The sequence below is a fragment of the Hypanus sabinus genome, chromosome 2 (assembly GCF_030144855.1).
Source record: "Hypanus sabinus isolate sHypSab1 chromosome 2, sHypSab1.hap1, whole genome shotgun sequence".
NCBI classification, from domain to species: Eukaryota; Metazoa; Chordata; class Chondrichthyes; order Myliobatiformes; family Dasyatidae; genus Hypanus; species Hypanus sabinus.
In genome coordinates, this window is record NC_082707.1 from 166,949,793 (window position 1) to 166,968,530 (window position 18,738).

The 18,738-nt window shown below is 41.1% G+C and overlaps 1 protein-coding gene across 3 annotated transcripts in view; it reads right to left on the reverse strand.

The window, feature by feature from the left end:
- Nucleotides 1-18,738, reverse strand: part of traf3 (TNF receptor-associated factor 3) — a 79,768-nt gene continuing 61,030 nt past the window's right edge. For all 3 annotated transcript variants that reach the window (XM_059958857.1, XM_059958842.1, XM_059958848.1), the window contains 3 exons: nucleotides 11,554-11,694; nucleotides 8,523-8,715; nucleotides 1-3,972 (listed from right to left, as the gene is read on the reverse strand). In XM_059958857.1, the coding sequence (XP_059814840.1) occupies nucleotides 3,401-3,972; nucleotides 8,523-8,715; nucleotides 11,554-11,694 (906 nt within the window). In that variant the 3' untranslated portion in view covers nucleotides 1-3,400. The remainder of the gene's footprint in view (nucleotides 3,973-8,522; nucleotides 8,716-11,553; nucleotides 11,695-18,738) is intronic.

The following is an 18,738-nucleotide window of genomic DNA, read 5'->3' on the forward strand; positions in this document are numbered from 1 at the left end:
TAATGACTGTATTTATTGAAATGGCATTTTTCCAGAATGGAACAAACATCCTGTGGATTGTCAAACAGATTATCTCATTGTCACTGATGACAAAAACATCACAGAAAACAAGGCTTCAACAAAGATACTGTAAATAGCTCTTACAAAAAAAAGGTAACTTCACTGGCGATTTGCCACTGTGAATACTTTAAAAAACACGCACACGCGCAGAGGCACACACACACATACACGTGCACTTATACACTCAGCCATCTAGACTTGCCAGTCATTAAATAATATAATTTTCACAAAGTGAAAACACAAATTGAGGTTACATTAGTTATAAGGTAAACATTTCAATAACAATTTCTAATAATTTAAATCTAACCATTGAACAGGATGTTGGCTTGAAGTGATTGTGTTTTATAGAATTCTTGTATAAAATACAGTATTCAGGAGAACAATCCAGTGATAGTTCTTTCACCGTTTCACTATCCACCTCTACGCTGGTTCACTTGGCTTAGACTCCCCTGTGCCAGCATCCATTTGTAGCTTCTCATACTTTCAACAATTAATCCGTTTACTCACTTTGCTTTCTTTCCCCCCGTTTAGCAGCAGATTCGTAACTAAGGTTTACATCATCTACCAATTAGCCACCTGGATAAGGGAGGCAGCTTTAGAAGGTATATGTGGAAAAGTTGTTTACTTATTAATCCTTGGAAAATGATGGTAACAAGTTGACACTTAATAAAACAATTCTTTCACAACAAAAATAACATTAGAGCACTACCAAAAATCTATCACTTCTTTCCCTGTAACTTCTGAACATAAGCAAATCCTCTTTTACAAACCAGTGATAATGTCTCAGCTCAGTTGTAAATTTGCATTGAGAAATGCAGTCATTTGTAATTGTGGGTATCAAATGTATTTAAATATTTACCCGAACAAGGCCAATCAATGCAATCAGGTCAGAAGAAATCCAATTATCAATTTTTGAACTGGAATGATAACCTGTAGTTTTTATAGCCACCCCTCATTTTGAGAATCATCCCAATAATTAAAATCATCTCAAGCTTCTTTTAACTATCTATAAGCTATACTTTAAACAAACCTGACCAAAATACAATCATTAAACAGTTCCTATTCACAAAACACCACTACCAACCATAAGATCGGAAGAAATATAGAAATAAACGTTGATGCTCACTTGACAAACTGCCGAATTTTCGGCATAGCATTGAATGAGACAAATCCTTCTGCTTCGGCCATTTCCCACCGTTTATCAATTTGTGCTGAAACCTACTGAGGATAATAAAGGACTTTATAAAAGTTTTTTCCTTCAGTAAAGATAATAACTCTTAATAATTAACATAATATACTTGTTGTACCCAGTTTGCTTAATGTTTATGAAGCACTGGCCAGTGCAATTCAGCAGGCTAATTCATAGGGAAAGCCATCATTGCAAAGAGTGTGCATATTCCTGCTTTCCACTGGATCCATCTCGGAACCTTTCAAATTACCACAACCAATTGCTGTGCAGTTCTGTTTCGGTAATATGGCACTGACCAAGGATCGATCTGAGAACCTTCCTGGTTTGACAGCATTGTACGGTAACAGTGAATGGTTACTCATCTAGACCTCAGGGGAATTTGTCACATTTATTGAAACTTGGTCTGAACATGCTGTGCCATTAAATACTAGTGGGTCAGAGATGAATGCAAGTCCAGTTTTAGTTATACATTTGAAAACAATCGAAGTTGAATATGCAACTTCATAATCAGCTGATTTTACTTTAATACAAAATATACAGGAGCTCTGCATTATTGAATATTTCTATTTTCTGATGAAAATGGACCTTATTGTTTCAGTCTTCTTTCATTTGCTACCAACACAACTCCTTCAGGAAGGAGTACCCTGGTCACATACATCCCCAGCAAGAGCATTTTTCTAGGGGGGAAAATAAAGATTGCCCAAGTAAAGGAAGTAACCTCATGTTTGGATTTCTTCATGGAGATCTTTCAGCAGTTTGGACACGGGAGAGGCCATGAATAATTTATCAAAGAGGGAAAGAAAACTTATAGTTTCTCAAACTGATGTCAAACCAAGTGAGAAATTAGATCACTGCATTTCTGCTGCGGCTGAGCTGGTGGGAGGTGTTTAGCATTAATCAGCAGTTATGTTCCATTTCATAGAGTTGAGTGCAAAACCCTAGGCTGGCACCTCAGGCAATGCCCAGAGCCTCTGTTGTCTCTCTCTCTCTCACATGTGGGCATACAAAAATCCTTCCACACTTTTTCCAGAAGAGCATGGCATTCTGGCCTTTCCCTCAATTAATTATTACACATAAATTAATTATCTGATTATTAATCGCTCTTTTGTTTGTGGCAACTTCCTGGGCAAGTTAGCTGCCCCATTTTCTACATTGCAACAGTGACTTTAGGTCAAATGTATTCCATGAACTCTAAAAATCTTTAAGTTGCAAAAACCATGCTTTAAATGCAAATCTTTTTCACTCAACTTCCAGTTACTTTTACCCAAGAAAACTCCGACTAATGAGAATAAAAAAAACACTGGATAACCCATTTTAAGTATTATATTAAAAATGATGTCATCATAATAGAAAATAAATACTTTTACTTCTTCCATTTAATTTGAAGTCTTTCTTGAAAAAATCCTGTAGGAGTAATTTTGTGAAACAAGAGGAACCTGCTTGACTCAATCACCTCTTGCAAACTTCCCTCCTGTCAGCACATCCTCCAAAGTCACATTGGCCATGCTGGATCAGCAACTGGGGGGGGTTTCACTGATAGTGACCTAGAGTCAATCCTGTTGCAACTTCCGAGATTCCCTTCATCACAACTCATCTGAGTTCATATGAAGCAAGAAAAATAAAAGAATGTGGAGCATGTTTTGGCCACAGCATTGAAACTCAGATTGTAATGCTAACAATGAAAATAATTTTGACCAATCTTTTGGTCATGTACCCTAATATGTAACTCAGAGTCAAATGCAGCTTGATAAACATTCTCAAGAAACACCTTGGGAGGTTTTAATATGTTAAAGGTGCTAATATAAATACAAGTTGTTATTACAAAGTCTTGCATTTCCCATCATGAATCGGATAGACAATGCTTTCAGACAATACTTCAGCAAATCATGTACTCTACAGCACTCCTGAAGTACCTCACAGACTGAACAATCGCCACTAACTACCAGAAAGTTATCAGCGTTGCTCCCACAGAACCTCCTTCCTCGTGAGAGGTAAAGGTCATTGGCCTTCAGAAGGTCAGGTGATCCGTTCTAGCATTTGGCGACCAACTGTGAGGAATGTCCTGCTGTTGAGAAACCAACAAAGCTGTATTTCACCAGTGTGGACCCGGTTTTGAAAACTCTTCCTCCTGTGGCTGCTGCATTGTTGGGGTCATGGGTCTGGCATGTCTGAAGTATCAACGACTACTTTAATGAAGATAGTGTCATCTTTAATATACGTTCCACTTTCCAAGACAGTCTGTGCAACAAAAAGAGGGCAGCCAGAAGCAATATTCATTTCTCCTACTGGCTGCTTAAAACTGCTGCTGTTGGGGTCTGGCTTAAAGGCATCCCCCAAATGGCGATTGGCCTGTCCTTGGTCTAACAGCATCAACGTTACTTTCTGTTTAAAAGGCCAAGGTAATAGTGCATCATATTCTCCTCGCATGATGACAAAAAACAGCGACAAGTGGGTTCCTTTGCCCATACCATCTCCATTGAGATAAACTCGAGCACACATTTTGTATCCAAAATATCCCGTGTAAAATGGCTGGCTATACAAGGATAACGTTTTTCCATTAACAGCCTCCTGTTTCCGCCGCCTGTAGTCTCGAATCTTCCAAATCAGTTTACCGTTGTAGCTGACAGTTTCTAAGAGTTGAAAGCGTAGGTCCATATCTGCCAGCCTCACGTCATGAACACTCAGTAAACTGTCAAACCTCTTCAGCTGGTTACTTAATTCAGCTGCAAGACAAAAAGAATTAAACATTTTATTTGAATGAAGTCACTTTGCAATAGGATGAACTATTTATATGATACTGGAGTTTGCAAATGTGAATCTTACGTCAACTAAACTTCTTACTGTACTTATTCAAAATATATAATTTCACTGGCATAATCTGCTGAAGATTAGTGACACAGGAAAGTAATGTTTTAACTTAAAATTTAATTTGATGTTGTTATTGCTGTGACAGTATCTAGACTTTACAAAGAAGCAGAGACATATTGCTTACAGCCAGTCACATAACATTCAAATGCTTCAGAGCAAAACAGCATTTAAGGTGATACAAGGACAAATAATAAAAACCTTGGATCCCAAACCAGTCCTTGCCTTTCAAATGGTGCTAAACTGTATTTGCAAGAACTTTTTCCAAAGGTTTCCCTGCAACTGAGATAGGGCATATGGCCTGACACTTCGTGGCTTACCCCATTCACTCTTCTTGAATATGGGAATAATATGGCCAGCAAATAACGTGACCAGCGGCGACGTCCTTCAAACAATTCATGAAACTACTTCTTCTTCTTCCATATATGATTATACTACTGCGTGTGAATGGAACCTGTGATTTACCTTTTCAGGTCGGTTGAGCGATCCAGCACTTTGCTGTTTCTGAGGGAGGTCGCTGAGGTTTGGAGCAGATTGTGCAGCCTGGAGCCAAGAAACCCGAAGCCCATGATTGACTCCAGTCCTCGCCAGTTAAAGCATCAAGCAATATTGAAATCAACGAGGACGAGAGTGGAAGGCGAGCGGGTATTCAGCACCGTCTGCCTGCGTGTGACTGATCTCTCTCTCTCTCCCCTCCTCTTGCTCGTTGCCGCCGGAGGAAGGTGCTGGAGTCGTGGATCTTGGGCAAGGTTTGATCGGTGCAATTTGTCACTGGACTCTGCAGTTCACGTTATACACGTCTGGTTACTCCTTTTCTTAGATTGCTCTTTTCTGCATTTGGGGCCACTGGCTCTGCAGCCAGCAGTCAACGGAAAATTGAACTGAGCTGAACTAAACTGAAAATTTCTAGACTGTTTAAGGACACTCTGGTTTGATGTTTTATGTTCTGTGTGTTTTTCGCTTGTTTTTTGCCATTTGCGCGATTTATTCTTTCTTTTGCGCACTGGGTGTTTGAGGTTTTCCTTGCACCGGTCCCATGGTGTTTCTTTGTTTCGTGGTTGTCTGTGGGAAGAAGAATCTCAGGGTTGTATACTGCATAAATACTTCGATAATAAATGCACTTTGACCTTCCAGTTTTCCAGTACCTCATCTGTGCCTAAAGAAGTCGTCTATCTCTCCATCAGAGCCCCTGTAATCTCCTCCTTTGCTTCCCATAGCTCCCTGAGATAGATTTCATTAATCCCTGGAGACTTATTGACATTAATGTCTCTTTCCTGCAGCGCACATTCCAGGCTATCAGCATAATCTCCCCGAGCAGTGCGTAGTGAACAGTGATACAGAGTATTCTTTCATGACGTCACACGTACTCCCGGCTCCACACAAAAAACTACCCTTTCGGTCCCCTAGAGGACTTACTCTTTCTCTAGCTACCCTCTAGTTTTTAAATACATTTATAAAAAGTTCTGGAATTCCCTTTAATACTGTAGGCCAAGACCATTTCATGATCTTATTTTATCCTCCAAATCGATTTCTTAAGTTTTCTCATCTGTAAACCTCAATGAATTAACTTGATAACAATCTCCTATGACTGACAATAGCTTCATTCTTTTTCCTGAACAACACTCAATTTGGCCATCAAATATATCAACTTTGCTTATCACGCTTGCAAGGATATGCTGATTCCAAACTCTTTTATGTCTCCCACTTATCAGGTATAGTTAGGATATAGGCAGCAATGTATGCATGATGGAAAATGATTAGCCCATTGAGAGTTCACCAGAACAATGGAAACAGTAAAAGGCCCAACACAAGAACCAGGGCGGGGACGATACTGCAGAAACATTTATACCTATGTTATTTTCTCAGGATTAGGTGTGGATTCAAGCTTCTGGAGCTTGAACTTATCAGGGAGTTAGGGAATGGAGTTGCAGCAAGACAAAGGGAATAGCTCTCTCATTGCAAAGTTCAGCCAGAGGACACTCCTGCTCATCGAGTACTTGATGCTAAGGCTAAATTTCTAATGAGTTAGGGATAGTGAAGAGTGACAAAGAGATGAAGCAGAACTGATTGGATTCAAAACTGACACTGTGCAATGAGGCTGCTGAGAGATGACAAACTGAAAATGGCCCAAGGAACCTTGGGGGGGGGGGGGCGGTGAAATAATATAGAAATAAGAAAAAGCTAATGCTATTGATTCTTTGCTGGCCACCGAATAAAATTTAAAAAAGAAATCGAGGGAAAGCAGTGCCAGAGTGCCAGCTGGATGGAGTGGAGAGTTATCTGGGGATGCTGTGCTGATAAGCGTTGCCTCCGGGTCACGAGGAATGAAGAGTGATTATTCGACTTTGTCATTGCCACAGAGCTCTCACATGTAGCCTTCAGAAAAGCCATTTTGATAATGCAGCAGAGACAGAACCCTGATTGTTCTGGGAAGGTTGAACAAGGATTTTGAAAGTGTTAGCAAATTCAAGGACCTGAGAGGAAGAGAAGAGCGTTAGCATTTGGAAAGAAGAAGGAGTCAATGGCGAGCTTCTTGAAATGGCCGATGGTGGAACATGTTAAGGAGAGAACCACAACAGCTAAGGAAAGAGAGATTTAGTTGGCCTGGTAACAGTAGGCCAAGAGGGAAAGAGCGGGATGGCAGACTTATGGCTGATAGGAACATGATGGCAGCATGAGACGTAAAGTAGGGAAAACAAAACTTTCTGTCACCTGAAAGTGAGGGAAATTAGGTCAAAACTGGATAGCTTCAATCTTAGTGGACCACATCACCAAGGCAGCACAATAGCATAGTGGTCAGCACAACACTTTACACTACGGGCAACCAGAGTTCAATTCCCGCTGCTGCCTGGAAAGAGTTTGTATGTTCTCCCTGTGACCATGTGGGTTTCCTCCAGGTGCTTTGGTTCCGCTACACAGTCGAAAGTCATACCATTTGGTAGGTTACTCAGCAGGCCAGGCAGCATCCAAGGAAAAAACCATAGTCGACACTTCGGAACTTTGGCCTGGAGCATCAACTGTGCTTTTTTCCATGGATGCTGACTGGCCTGCTGAGTTCCTCCAGCATTAAGACAGGGGTTACTGGGTGGCGTGGCTCGAAAGGCTGTATCCCAATGAATAGATATATCAAGCCTTAACGAACTCTGCTCTTAAGTAGCAAAACTGCCTATTATTCCAGTAATATCTTGGAATGCAATACCAATTCCAAATTCTTTTTCATTCCTGAAACCTTGGTCTCCTCCTCAACACAAGGAAGCAGCGACACCACCAAGTACTTAACATCTTATACAGTTTATTTATTTTTATTTAGAGATACAATGCGGAATAGGCCCTTCTAAGCCTGCGAACTGCACTGCCCAGCAACCCCAATTTAACCCTGACCTAATCAAGGGACAATATCCCAGTTAACCTACCTGGTACATCTTTGAACTGAGGGGGGAAGCCAGAGGAGCTGGAGGAAACATTCCACAGAGAGGACCTACAGAGGTTGCTGAAGTGAACTCTGAGCTGTAACAGCGTTGTGCTGACGGCTGCACTACTGTGTCGTCCCACATCATCTCCTGCCTGACGACTGTGGGAAGTAACCTGGCTAGCTGCATCATGTTCTGTCACAGCACTTCGAATGTACGGGAACGCAAGAAGCAGCAGAGAATAGCAGGCCCAGCCCAACACACTACTGCACGTCCCTCCCCACCAACCAAAGTATCTAAATCCGAAGGCACCATCTACCTACGATCGGCACCATCCAGGCCACGCCATCTTTTTGCAGCTACCGCTGGGCTGCAAGTACAGAAGCCTGAAGTCCCACACCACCAGGTTCACAAACAGCTACTGCCCTTCTGCCATTCAGTTCTTCAACCAGCCAGCACAACCCTACTCGTATAGTTATGCTTTCATTTCTTTGAACTACCATGGACTTCGTTTTTGTTTTAATTGCATTCATTTGTTTTCCTTGTGTATCTGATGCTACGTGCCAGTGACACCACTGCAATTAATTTTCTCATTTGCGCCTGTGCATACTTGCACTTATGCATATAACCACAAATTAATTTTTTGACTTTTATTGTAACTTTTGAGAAAGTGGGAATTATTATCTTTTCCACATTCTGGTTAGCTGCCTTCAGCCAACTCCTTCCCTTCCCCAGAGAGACAAAATTCCTCTGGCTCTTCTCACTGCCTGAGCTATCACCTCTCCAGTTGAGGCTCAGGATGAAAATACGAGTTTTAGGCAAGTCAGTTTTCAATGACTTCATTTATGATTCTTCATTCTCGTGAAAATCTGCACATTAACAATGCATCCTGGGTTGCAAACACTCTTTTACATAGGAGCCAACTTGCACTGCTCCCACACTTCAATTCACATCTTAGACAACAGACAATATGAGCAAAATCGTGGCTTTGTACTTACTCAAACTAGCAGCTCCCATGCCTGGTCCAGCAGTTCTGCCGGGCAACTCCAGTTGTCTAATTCGGGTCTGCAGGTGGTCTATAGATTCTCTCAGAATGTTGGCATCTCGAGCAGTCTCTTCCTGCCTTTGGTATGTCTGTTGCGATGTTTGGTCAATATTCATCAGCTTATCTGTCTGACTGGCCAACATTTTCTGCAAAAATTAAAATTAAAATTTGTATACATTTAATACAAGCTAGCATCATATCCAAAGCAGCAGGTGATCTGGGTTCATGCCCGATGGTCAGGTGAGGAAAGCATTCCTAGTGACCTAATGCGAGAAAGTCAATGCCAGCTTCAGACTAACAGTAAAATCCTTCGTTATAAGCAAAGCAGGACAGGAAAGACACACTGACAGATTCTGGGTTCCTAGTGAACTGCTTCCAATGTCCATTTCTCATCATGGCCATTCTTTGCAAGCATACAGCCTTTCTCACCCAAATTCCTCTCCACTCTGCAGGTTATTAAGGATCAAACTGCAGCACGTTTCAGTACAACTAACACAGAGCTTGTCTCTGCTCGTTCACTGATGAAATTCTTATCCGTGCCTTTTTGCTTCTAAATTCAACAACTTCAAATGGGCATTCTCATTCCAACCTCTATAATTTAGAAATCATCCAAAATCCTATCACATGTTTTGTACTCAGTTAGTCTGTTCATCAATTCTGTGCTACCTGGATTTTAAATTTTTCATTGACTAATTCATATCCCCTTTTGACCTTGCCCTCTCCTCTTTCTATAAACCTCTCCAACCCTATAATCCCAAGGGGTACGCATAGTCCTGCGCCTCACCTCTTTAACATATCCAAAGTTAATTGACACTGGCAGCCACATCTACAGCTAACAACACCTTAAGCTTTGAAGTAGTGCGTCTCTACCCCCTTTACCTTTTAAATTATTCCATAAAACATACTTCTAAAGTAGCTCAGTCGTCAAGTTATGCGTTAATGTCCCTGTGAAGCAGCTTAAAAATTTTTGCTACATTAAAGACTTTGTATGAATATAAGCTGCTGTTGTTGAGCAAGATATGCTTCAATGAATTGAAGAGAAAAAAAATGTGAAGAACAGTTGGCTGACAATGGAAAACCATTTGCACGAGGGTGGATGCGAACCAGGACTCGCAGACTCTGCAGAATTTGGATAGTTAACTGGCTAGTGTTACAAAGTTCATACAGACTCCAGTACACACGTAGAAATAAATAAGTAAACAATATGAATGGAGACATTTTCACATTGATTATAACAATTAGAATTATATAACTTGAAGCAATTGCATCAGTAGGGAATTATTATACAGTCATTATTATACAAACACCAGAGGGCATATGTATGAAATTAAGGGAGGGAAGTTTAGGGGAGACATCGGGGGTAAGTTTTCTTTACATGGAGGGTTGTGAGTGCCTGGAATGACTTGCCGGGGATGGTGGTGGAGGCTAAAACATTAGGGGTATTTAAGAGCCTCTTGGACAGGCACATGGATGAAAGAAAAATAGAGGGTTATCGGGTAGTGTGGGTTTAGTACTTTTTTTAAGGATTATTTGGGTCGGCACAACATGGAGGGCTGAAGGGCCTGTACTGTGCTGTAGTGTTCTATGGTTCATTGAATTTTTTAAAAAGTTGTAAATTATTGGCTAGAAAAAGAAAAAGCAGCTATCCTTGATGTTCAATGCTGTTACCAATACCGAGTCCTCCCACCATCAATATCCTTGGAGATAACTACTGATCACTGAGGTTGGTTATCTTCAGACATCAACAAACATTTAAGAACGATCCACACTCAACAAGGCAAAAGTCAGGGACATGGTGGAGTATTTTCCACTGGCTGTGATGAGTGCAGGTCCAACAATGATCAACAAGCTCAATGTATTCAAAACAGAATAACTGGCAACGGGCTGCCGGCAACTGTGGTGGAGGCGGATACAATAGGATCTTTTAGATAGGTACATGAAGCTTAGTAAAATAGAGGGCTACAGGTAAGCCTTGTAATTTCTAAGGTAGGGACTTGTTCGGCACAACTTTGTGGGCTGAAGGGCCTGTATTGTGCTATAGGTGTTCTATGTTTCTAATGCCACCCGCCTGTCATGCCTGAATGTTGTTTAGGGCTCAGTGCATGCAGGTGTGGACTGCATTATTTGCCGAGGTGTTGCAAATGGAACTGAAGATTGTGCAATCGGTGAACATTCTTCAGAATGACATTACAATGGTCAGTGATAAAGCAACCGAAGATGACTGAGCCTTGGAAACTGTTCCAAGAGACTCGCACTGATCCACAGGGCTGGGATTTCAGTTTTCTCCTGGCTTTGGTGTCTGCAAGAACTATTTAATCTACTTTATAGACTGTTCCACACCAAAGTTGCCACCATCTTCAAACTGACTTTGAAACAGTAAATCTCGTGGATATTTCTCTGGGGTCAATAGTGAGTCACTTCTTCAAGGATACCACAATATCCTGGGTTGTTCAAGTACAGAGAGCATTCTTCATTCCATCTGAAGTCACATCCTACCCGAGTTATTACTCCATGACACCGTGGCCCTCTGTTGACCCTGCTTCCTGCTCTTACCGTGATTTTAAATGTTTTATGAACATTTAATTTCTTCGTTCTCTATTTTTGACTATTCAGAATATACTGTACAATTATACCTGAAATAACAGTCTATTTTTCACATTTTTGGAATTTTTTCAAGCCTTCCTGATATTTCACATCTCTGTAAGAATTTTACTTAGCTACATCCTCCATGGACTAAAAGCCCCAAGTTGTTTTTTTTTAAAGCTACTTTATTGTTCAGCACTTACAGTTTTTTTTTTGTCAATGCCTTAAGAAATTGATTATTTTTGCAATCCAAAAAGGACATATTACATGTAAACTGATCTATTCAGGACAAATTCTCACTTATCTAATAGTTCAACATTTTACAGCTAATTACATCAAAAACTAAGATACAAGGATCTACAAATATGGAAGTATTTCCTCTCTGTGCCAAAAGGTATTACCTGCATGTGGCCAAGTCGACTTTCGTTCTTACTTGCGAGCTGTGCAAATTTACTTTGTTCTTTCTCCAAGTGGCTTATCTGGGCTGACATGATATCAACCATTTTACACTTTTCTTGCAACTTGTTCTGAAGATCCAAGACCTGCAGCAAGAATGAAGAACTATTAGCACGGAATCTCTCCTGGCAAGCACTATTATACCATTAAGATTCAATTTTTTCACTCTTTGCTGACTTCAGTAATAACTTCCATGAAATCGGAAATGCTTTATTCTTTTGTTCCTAACCTGACATTTCCATCACTGAGAGAGTGGGACTACTGAGGCCTTAAACTTCTCTTACTGACACCTTAAACATCCGCTCAAGGCCATTAGGCAGTTTTTTGATCCCATTAATTTGGGAACATCCTGCATGAAGGAATTATATGCTGTGGGATTTAAATTGGAGTCTCACCCATCACTGAAAGACCACAGTCCGTCAACCCGCATCATACAACTATATATGTAGACAATGCCAAGACCCAAGTGTGATTCAAATCGTTCCACAAAACATAATGAAATGTCAGCTCTGGCAGAAACTGCAACGTTTGACACCTTATACTTTAATACACTTAAATGATACTGCTGCATTTTATCTCATATTTCACAAAGAGTGACTTACTATTGCCAGTGAGGTCTTTTACATAATGAGGAAACTCTTGTAAGATGAATCAGCTACAGAGGTCAAACGGCTAGATTGAGAAAGAATGTAGCTCTCAATACAAATTCTCCTTGTCACAGCTACAGTTAGAGAGGATTACTTTTCAATAGTATATCAGTGACTTAGTAGGGCAGCTTCCAAACCACGATATTTCTAAAATAAACTTAATAAAAGCAGAATGGATCAAAATATTTGCCACTGTCGAACTTTTGTCCAATGGAGGAAGAGTACACAAAGAAAAGCAGAACTTGTTTTTACAAACCCAGTGCAAATTAATAAATTGGCAAGTTAGTTTATTATTGCTATCTGTACTGAGCTACGGATTGCAGATCAATTTGTCATAACAGCGCCTAGAGGGAATACAGGTAAAACAATACAGCGTGAAGAATAAAGTGTTACAGAGAAAGTGCAGAGTAGGTAGACAATAACGGCCAAGATCAAAACAAGATTGTGAGGTCGAGGGTCCATACTAGGGAACCATTATCATAGTGTGATAGAAGCTGTCCCTGAGCCTGTTCATACAGCTTTTCAGACTTTTGTATCTTCAGCCCAATGGGAATGTAGACTGTGTGCAAGGGGATGAGCTCTATGATTGTGCTGGCTGCTTTATCAAGGCAGTGAAATGTGAGAACAAGACCATGGAGGGGACACTGGTCTCATGCTATGCTGAGCTGTGCTCACAACTCCTTGCAGTTGCCTGCAGTCAACTTCTTTGGTTTCAATGGTGCGTCGAACAAAATGCGTTTAGCCTCCTGAGGAAGTAGAGCCATTGAAGAGCTTTCTTGTCCATAGCATCTACATGGTTAGACCAGGATACGTTATTGGTGATGTTCACTCCTAGGAACCTGAAGCTCGCAATCCTCGTGCTGATGTAAGCAGGAGCAATGAGCATTGCGCCCCTTTCCTGAAGTCAATGACTGGACCTTTCATTTTGCTGGCATTGAGGGGCAAGGCAGCTGTCATGTAATCATGTCACTAGGCTCTCTACCTCCTAACAACAGAATAAAAAGCCAGCTCCTCTTCTGAATTTACATTCTACATACTACATACAGTACAATAAATGCTGGTCTTGCAGGAATAGCAATGTCTCATAAATGAAGGAACAAAATTAACCATTAAATCCTGCTCAATGAGCTCGTCCATGTTGCATGTTGAAGCCTTTGGAACGGGGTCTCAACCCGCAGCCAGCTCCCAGAAAATGCAGAAACTGTTACAAGTTTCTAAAAAAAGTCCATGTTTTCATGGAAATAGAGAAAAAAAGGCCCTCAAACAGGCATCCATGCAATTGCTCGGAGAGTTAAGGACGTAAACTTTATCAACATTTTTTTACCCTATTATTGCAAAAATATGCACATTTCTGTTTTTGTCATGTCATTAGCAGTTCTTGAAGTATAACTGTTGCAGAATCTTCTGCGTTAACCAGTTCCCCAAATTACTGCTGGGCTACGTTCCAATTCTGAGAAATCAGTTTAGCCTTATTGGCATATAAACTCCAAAACACAAGGTTTTCTTTTCCTTTGAGCCCAAAACCAAATTTATGCATTTTTAGTTATTTTAGTCAACTGACAGACATACTTTATTGATCCCGAGGGAAATTGGGTTTCGTTACAGCTGCACCAACCAAGAATAGTGTAGAAATATAGCGATATAAAACCATAAATAATAATAAGTAAATTATGCCAAGTGGAAATAAGTCCAGGACCAGCCTATTGGCTCAGGGTGTCTGACACTCCAAGGGAAGAGTTGTAAAGTTTGATGGCCACAGGCAGGAATGACTTCCTATGACGCTCAGTGTTGCATCTCGGTGGAATGAGTCTCTGGCTGAATGTACTCCTGTGCCTAACCAGTACATTATGGAGTGGATGGGAGTCATTGTCCAAGATGGCATGCAACTTGGACAGCATCCTCTTTTCAGACACCACCATCAGAGAGTCTAGTTCCATCCCCACAACATCACTGGCCTTACGAATGAGTTTGTTGATTCTGTTGGTGTCTGCTACCCTCAGCCTGCTGCCCCAGCACAAAACAACAATATGATAGCACTGGCCACCACAGCCTTGTAGAACATCCTCAGCACTGTCTGGAAGATGTTAAAGGACCTCCGTCTCCTCAGGAAATAGAGACGGATCTGACCCTTCTTGTAGACAGCCTCAGTGTTCTTTGATCAGTCCAGTTTATTGTCAATTCATATCCCCAGGTATTTGTAATCCTCCACCATGTCTACACTGACCCCTTGGATGGAAACAGGAGTCACCAGTACCTTAGACCTCCTCAGGTCCACCACCAGCTCCTTAGTCTTTTTCATATTAAGCTGCAGATGATTCTGCTCACACCATGTGACAAAGTTTCCCACCGTAGCCCTGTACTCAGCCTCATCTCCCCTGCTGATGCATCCAACTATGGCAGAGTCATCAGAAAACTTCTGACTCAGTGTTGTAGTTGAAGTCCAATGTGTAGATGGTGAAGAGAAAGGGAGACAGGACAGTCCCCTGTGGAGCCCCGGTGCTGCTGACCGCTCTGTCTGACACACAGTGTTGCAAGCGCACGTACTGTGGTCTGCCAGTCAGGTAATCAATAATCCAATGCACCAGGGAAGCATCCACCTGCATCACTGTCAGCTTCTCACCCAGCAGAGCAGGGCGGATGGTGTTCAACACACTGGAGAAGTCAAAAAACATGACCCTCACAGTGCTCGCCGGCTTGTCCAGGTGGGCGTAGACACAGTTCAGCAGGTAGACGATGGCATCCTCAACTCCAAGTTGGGGCTAATAGGCAAACTGGAGGGGATCTAAGTGTGGTCTAACCATAGGCCAGAGCTGCTCTAGAACAAGTCTCTCCAGGGACTTCATGATGTGGGAGGTCAATGCCACCGGTCTGTAGTCATTGGAGCCACTGGGGCGCGGTGTCTTCAGTACAGGAACGAGGCAGGACGTTTTCCACAGCACAGGAACCCTCTGGAGACTCAGGCTCAGGTTGAAGACGTGGTGTAGTACTCCACATAGCTGGGGGGCACAGACTTTAAGCACCCTGGGGCTGACATCATCCGGGCCTGCAGCCTTGCTTGGGTGGAGACGTTTCAGCTGTCTTCTCACCTGTTCAGCTGTGGTTTCACGTATGGGAGGGGTGCAGTCACGAAAGCAGGGTGGGAGGCTGAGAGGAGGGGTAGGAGGGGAGAGTGGAGTATATGTTGGTTGGGGGCCGACAACAGATGAATCATGTGGGGGATGGGCAGGGGCTACAGTGTCAAATCTATTGAAGAACAGGTTAAGTTCGTTGGCCATGTCCACACTGCCTTCAGCTCCTCTGTTGCTGGTTTGCCGGAACCCAGTGATGGTCCTCATCCCACTCCAAACCTCTCTCATGTTGTTCTGCTGGAGTTTCCACTTAAGCTTCCTCCTATACCTGTCTTTAGCCTCCCTGATCCTGGCTTTCAGGTCCCTCTGTATTGTCCTCAGCTCCTCCCTATTTCCATCTCGAAACACCCTCTTTTTAGTGTTCAGGATTTCCTTAATGTCCTTTGTTACCCATGGCTTGTTATTTGAATAACAAAGGACAGTTCTTGCCGGAACATTGCAGTCCACACAGAAGTTGATGTAACTAGTGATACACTCTGTGAACTGTTTATCACAATTAGCATTAATGTGTACTGGAACAGCTGATCGCATCAACTAAGATCTAAAGTGAAATGTTCACACAAGGCCGAGTTCGCAATGCATTAAGTCTAGTATTCAAAGGAAGCAATTAAACCATACACCTATACAAATATAATGTGCGTTTGTCACCAGCACGACAGCCGGATTAAACAACATGGAAAGAATGTGGCTGACCCAGTGAATAGTTTCTGCAGTTGTGAACCTTCTCATTGATTAAACATAGATTTTTATTAAAGAGATATCAAAATTCAATGGCTTCAGTAATCCAGAAAAGAAGTTAACAAGTGATTTCTAGAGATCAGGGCGTTAGTCTACATCTCGCCATGATCCCAAAGAAATTCAATGCACCACCAGTATCTTTTAAGTACTTTTCATACTGAGATCAGCAGAATGAAGTGTGTTACACAACACTGAAACAAGCCCTTCGGCTCAACAATGGTGACCAAGGAAGTCACATGAACTTGCCCCATATGACTGCATTTGGCTCATACCCCTCTCCACCTTTTCCATCTGTACACTTGTCTAACTGCCTCTTAAACATAATAATAGTACCACACGTATTACTATTACTATCGAAAAGCCGTACGAATTATAAATAAGACAAGTTATTATGAGCCAACCAATCCACTATTTATTCAACTAAATACTTTAAAATTCAGAGATTTCATAGATTTTAAAATAATACAAATAATGTGTAAAGTAATAAAATGGACAGCTCCCACAAAGTATCCAAAGATTGATTAAAATGAGAGAAAGTCAACATGATTTGAGAGGAACATGTATACTTCAAAAACAAAGGATATGAACAAATGTAAAAAATCATTGTATTTCAGTCAGGGGGTGAATCTATGGGACAGTTGTAGTGAGAATTCAAAAACATGCACTACGCGTAACAAGTTTAAAAAATTATTTAAAAATAATTTAATGAACAAATATAAAATACATGATTTAAAATGAATGGGAGTAATGTAAATAAATGATTCTTGGAATTGGATTTTGTGTGAAAAGATTATGAAATTTTTTTGTTGTGTTGTGATGATTGATGCCAAATATATTGCTGTATAAAGTACGAGGGGTAGGTCTAATAAGCTGTAGCTTCAGCCTACACCCTTTCCGACTCTTTTAAAGATTTTTATTATTAAATTTTGTTTTATGAAATCTTCGTTGAAAATTGTGCTTTTTATTATGTTTCTACTGACCGAAATAAAATTTCATTCATTCATTCAATAGGACCTGTTGAAGTTGCAGCAAGGGAAGGATTAAGGTATAGTTGGCAGATAGCGTACAGTCAACCCGGCTGAGAAAGGTCTTTGAAGAGAAGTCCTTGAAGAGCATAACTTCCCTTTGGATGGCATCAATCTGCAGCCATTTGGCATGAAAGGGATGTGATGGAAGAATGCAATGCACACTCCGACTACGGGACAATCACTTTACCAACTTCAAAGTGTCATTTAACACCCGTATTGTGAATGGGAATTGATTATGCAAATAAGGGATATAAACAACCCACAGTTTACCAAGTGCCTGCAACTGCTAGCCAATTCTATATAAAAACGGCATTGCTCTGCTCAAACGTCAGAACAGTACGGTGACAGGAGCCACACTTGTGCACAAGTAAATAAAGTGTAATTGAGGGACAAGTATGAGTTTTCAGATTCCAGTTAATTGGCAACGACGTACCCACCACTCCAGTCTTCTTGGTGGTCTGTTGGATATACCCACCACCTGTGAAAAGCTTTCTTTCCGGTCCCTTTTAAATCTCTCCCCTCTCACTTTAGATCCATGTCCTCTAGTTTTAAACTGCCCAACCCAAACAAAAAGAATGTGCTATGTACCTTATCTATACTGCTCATGATTTTATATGTACCTAACGTTACCCCTCAGACTCCTGTATTCCAAGGGGAAAAAACAGCCCACCTAGCTTCTCCTTATGACTAAAGTGCTCCATTCCCGATAACATCACTATGAATCTTTTCGACAGCCTTTCCAGCTAAATGACGTTTTTAATGAAATCAGCTCCTGATGTATCATATTTCAACAACAAAATAAACCAGCTGCCAAGTTCCATGGCTCTTCTTGGGCACCAGCCCTGGCAAACACCAGATAATCACTGCCCATTTGTGATACATCAGGAACCTATCATGGGACTTATAGAAAAGGTTAAACTCAAAATAGGAAAACTGGTTCTAAAGCAAATACTTCCAATAACTTCAGAAAGCTTTGTTCTCACTTTGGAAGGAAGGCCAGTATAAGTGAACAGAGTTAATATTTAACTTTATTGACCTTTGAGCAAACTAGGAGATGTACAGTATAATAGACAAAAGATGTCTATTATAGGAATATAATATTTAATTATAATATAATATCTAATAATATGTAATATAATATCTAATTATAGGAAAGATGTCAACAAAATAGAGAGTGTACAGAGAAGATTTACTAGAATGCTACCTGGGTTTCAGCACATAAGTTACAGGGAAAGGTTGAACAAGTTAGGTCTTTATTCTTTGGAGCATAGAAGGTTGAGGGGGGACTTGATAGGGGTATTTAAAATTATGAGGGGGATAGATAGGCTTTTTCCATTAAGAGTAGGGGAGATTCAAACAAGAGGACATGAGTTGAGAGTTGGGGGCAAAAGTTTAAGGGTAACACGAGGGGGTATTTCTTTACTCAGAGAGTGGTAGCTGTGTGGAATGAGCTTCCAGTAGAAGTGGTAGAGGCAGGTTCGGTATTGTCATTTAAAGTAAAATTGGATAGGTATATGGACAGGAAAGGAATGGAGGGTTATGGGCTGAGTGCGGGTCGGCGGGACTAGGTGAGAGTAAGCGTTCGGCAT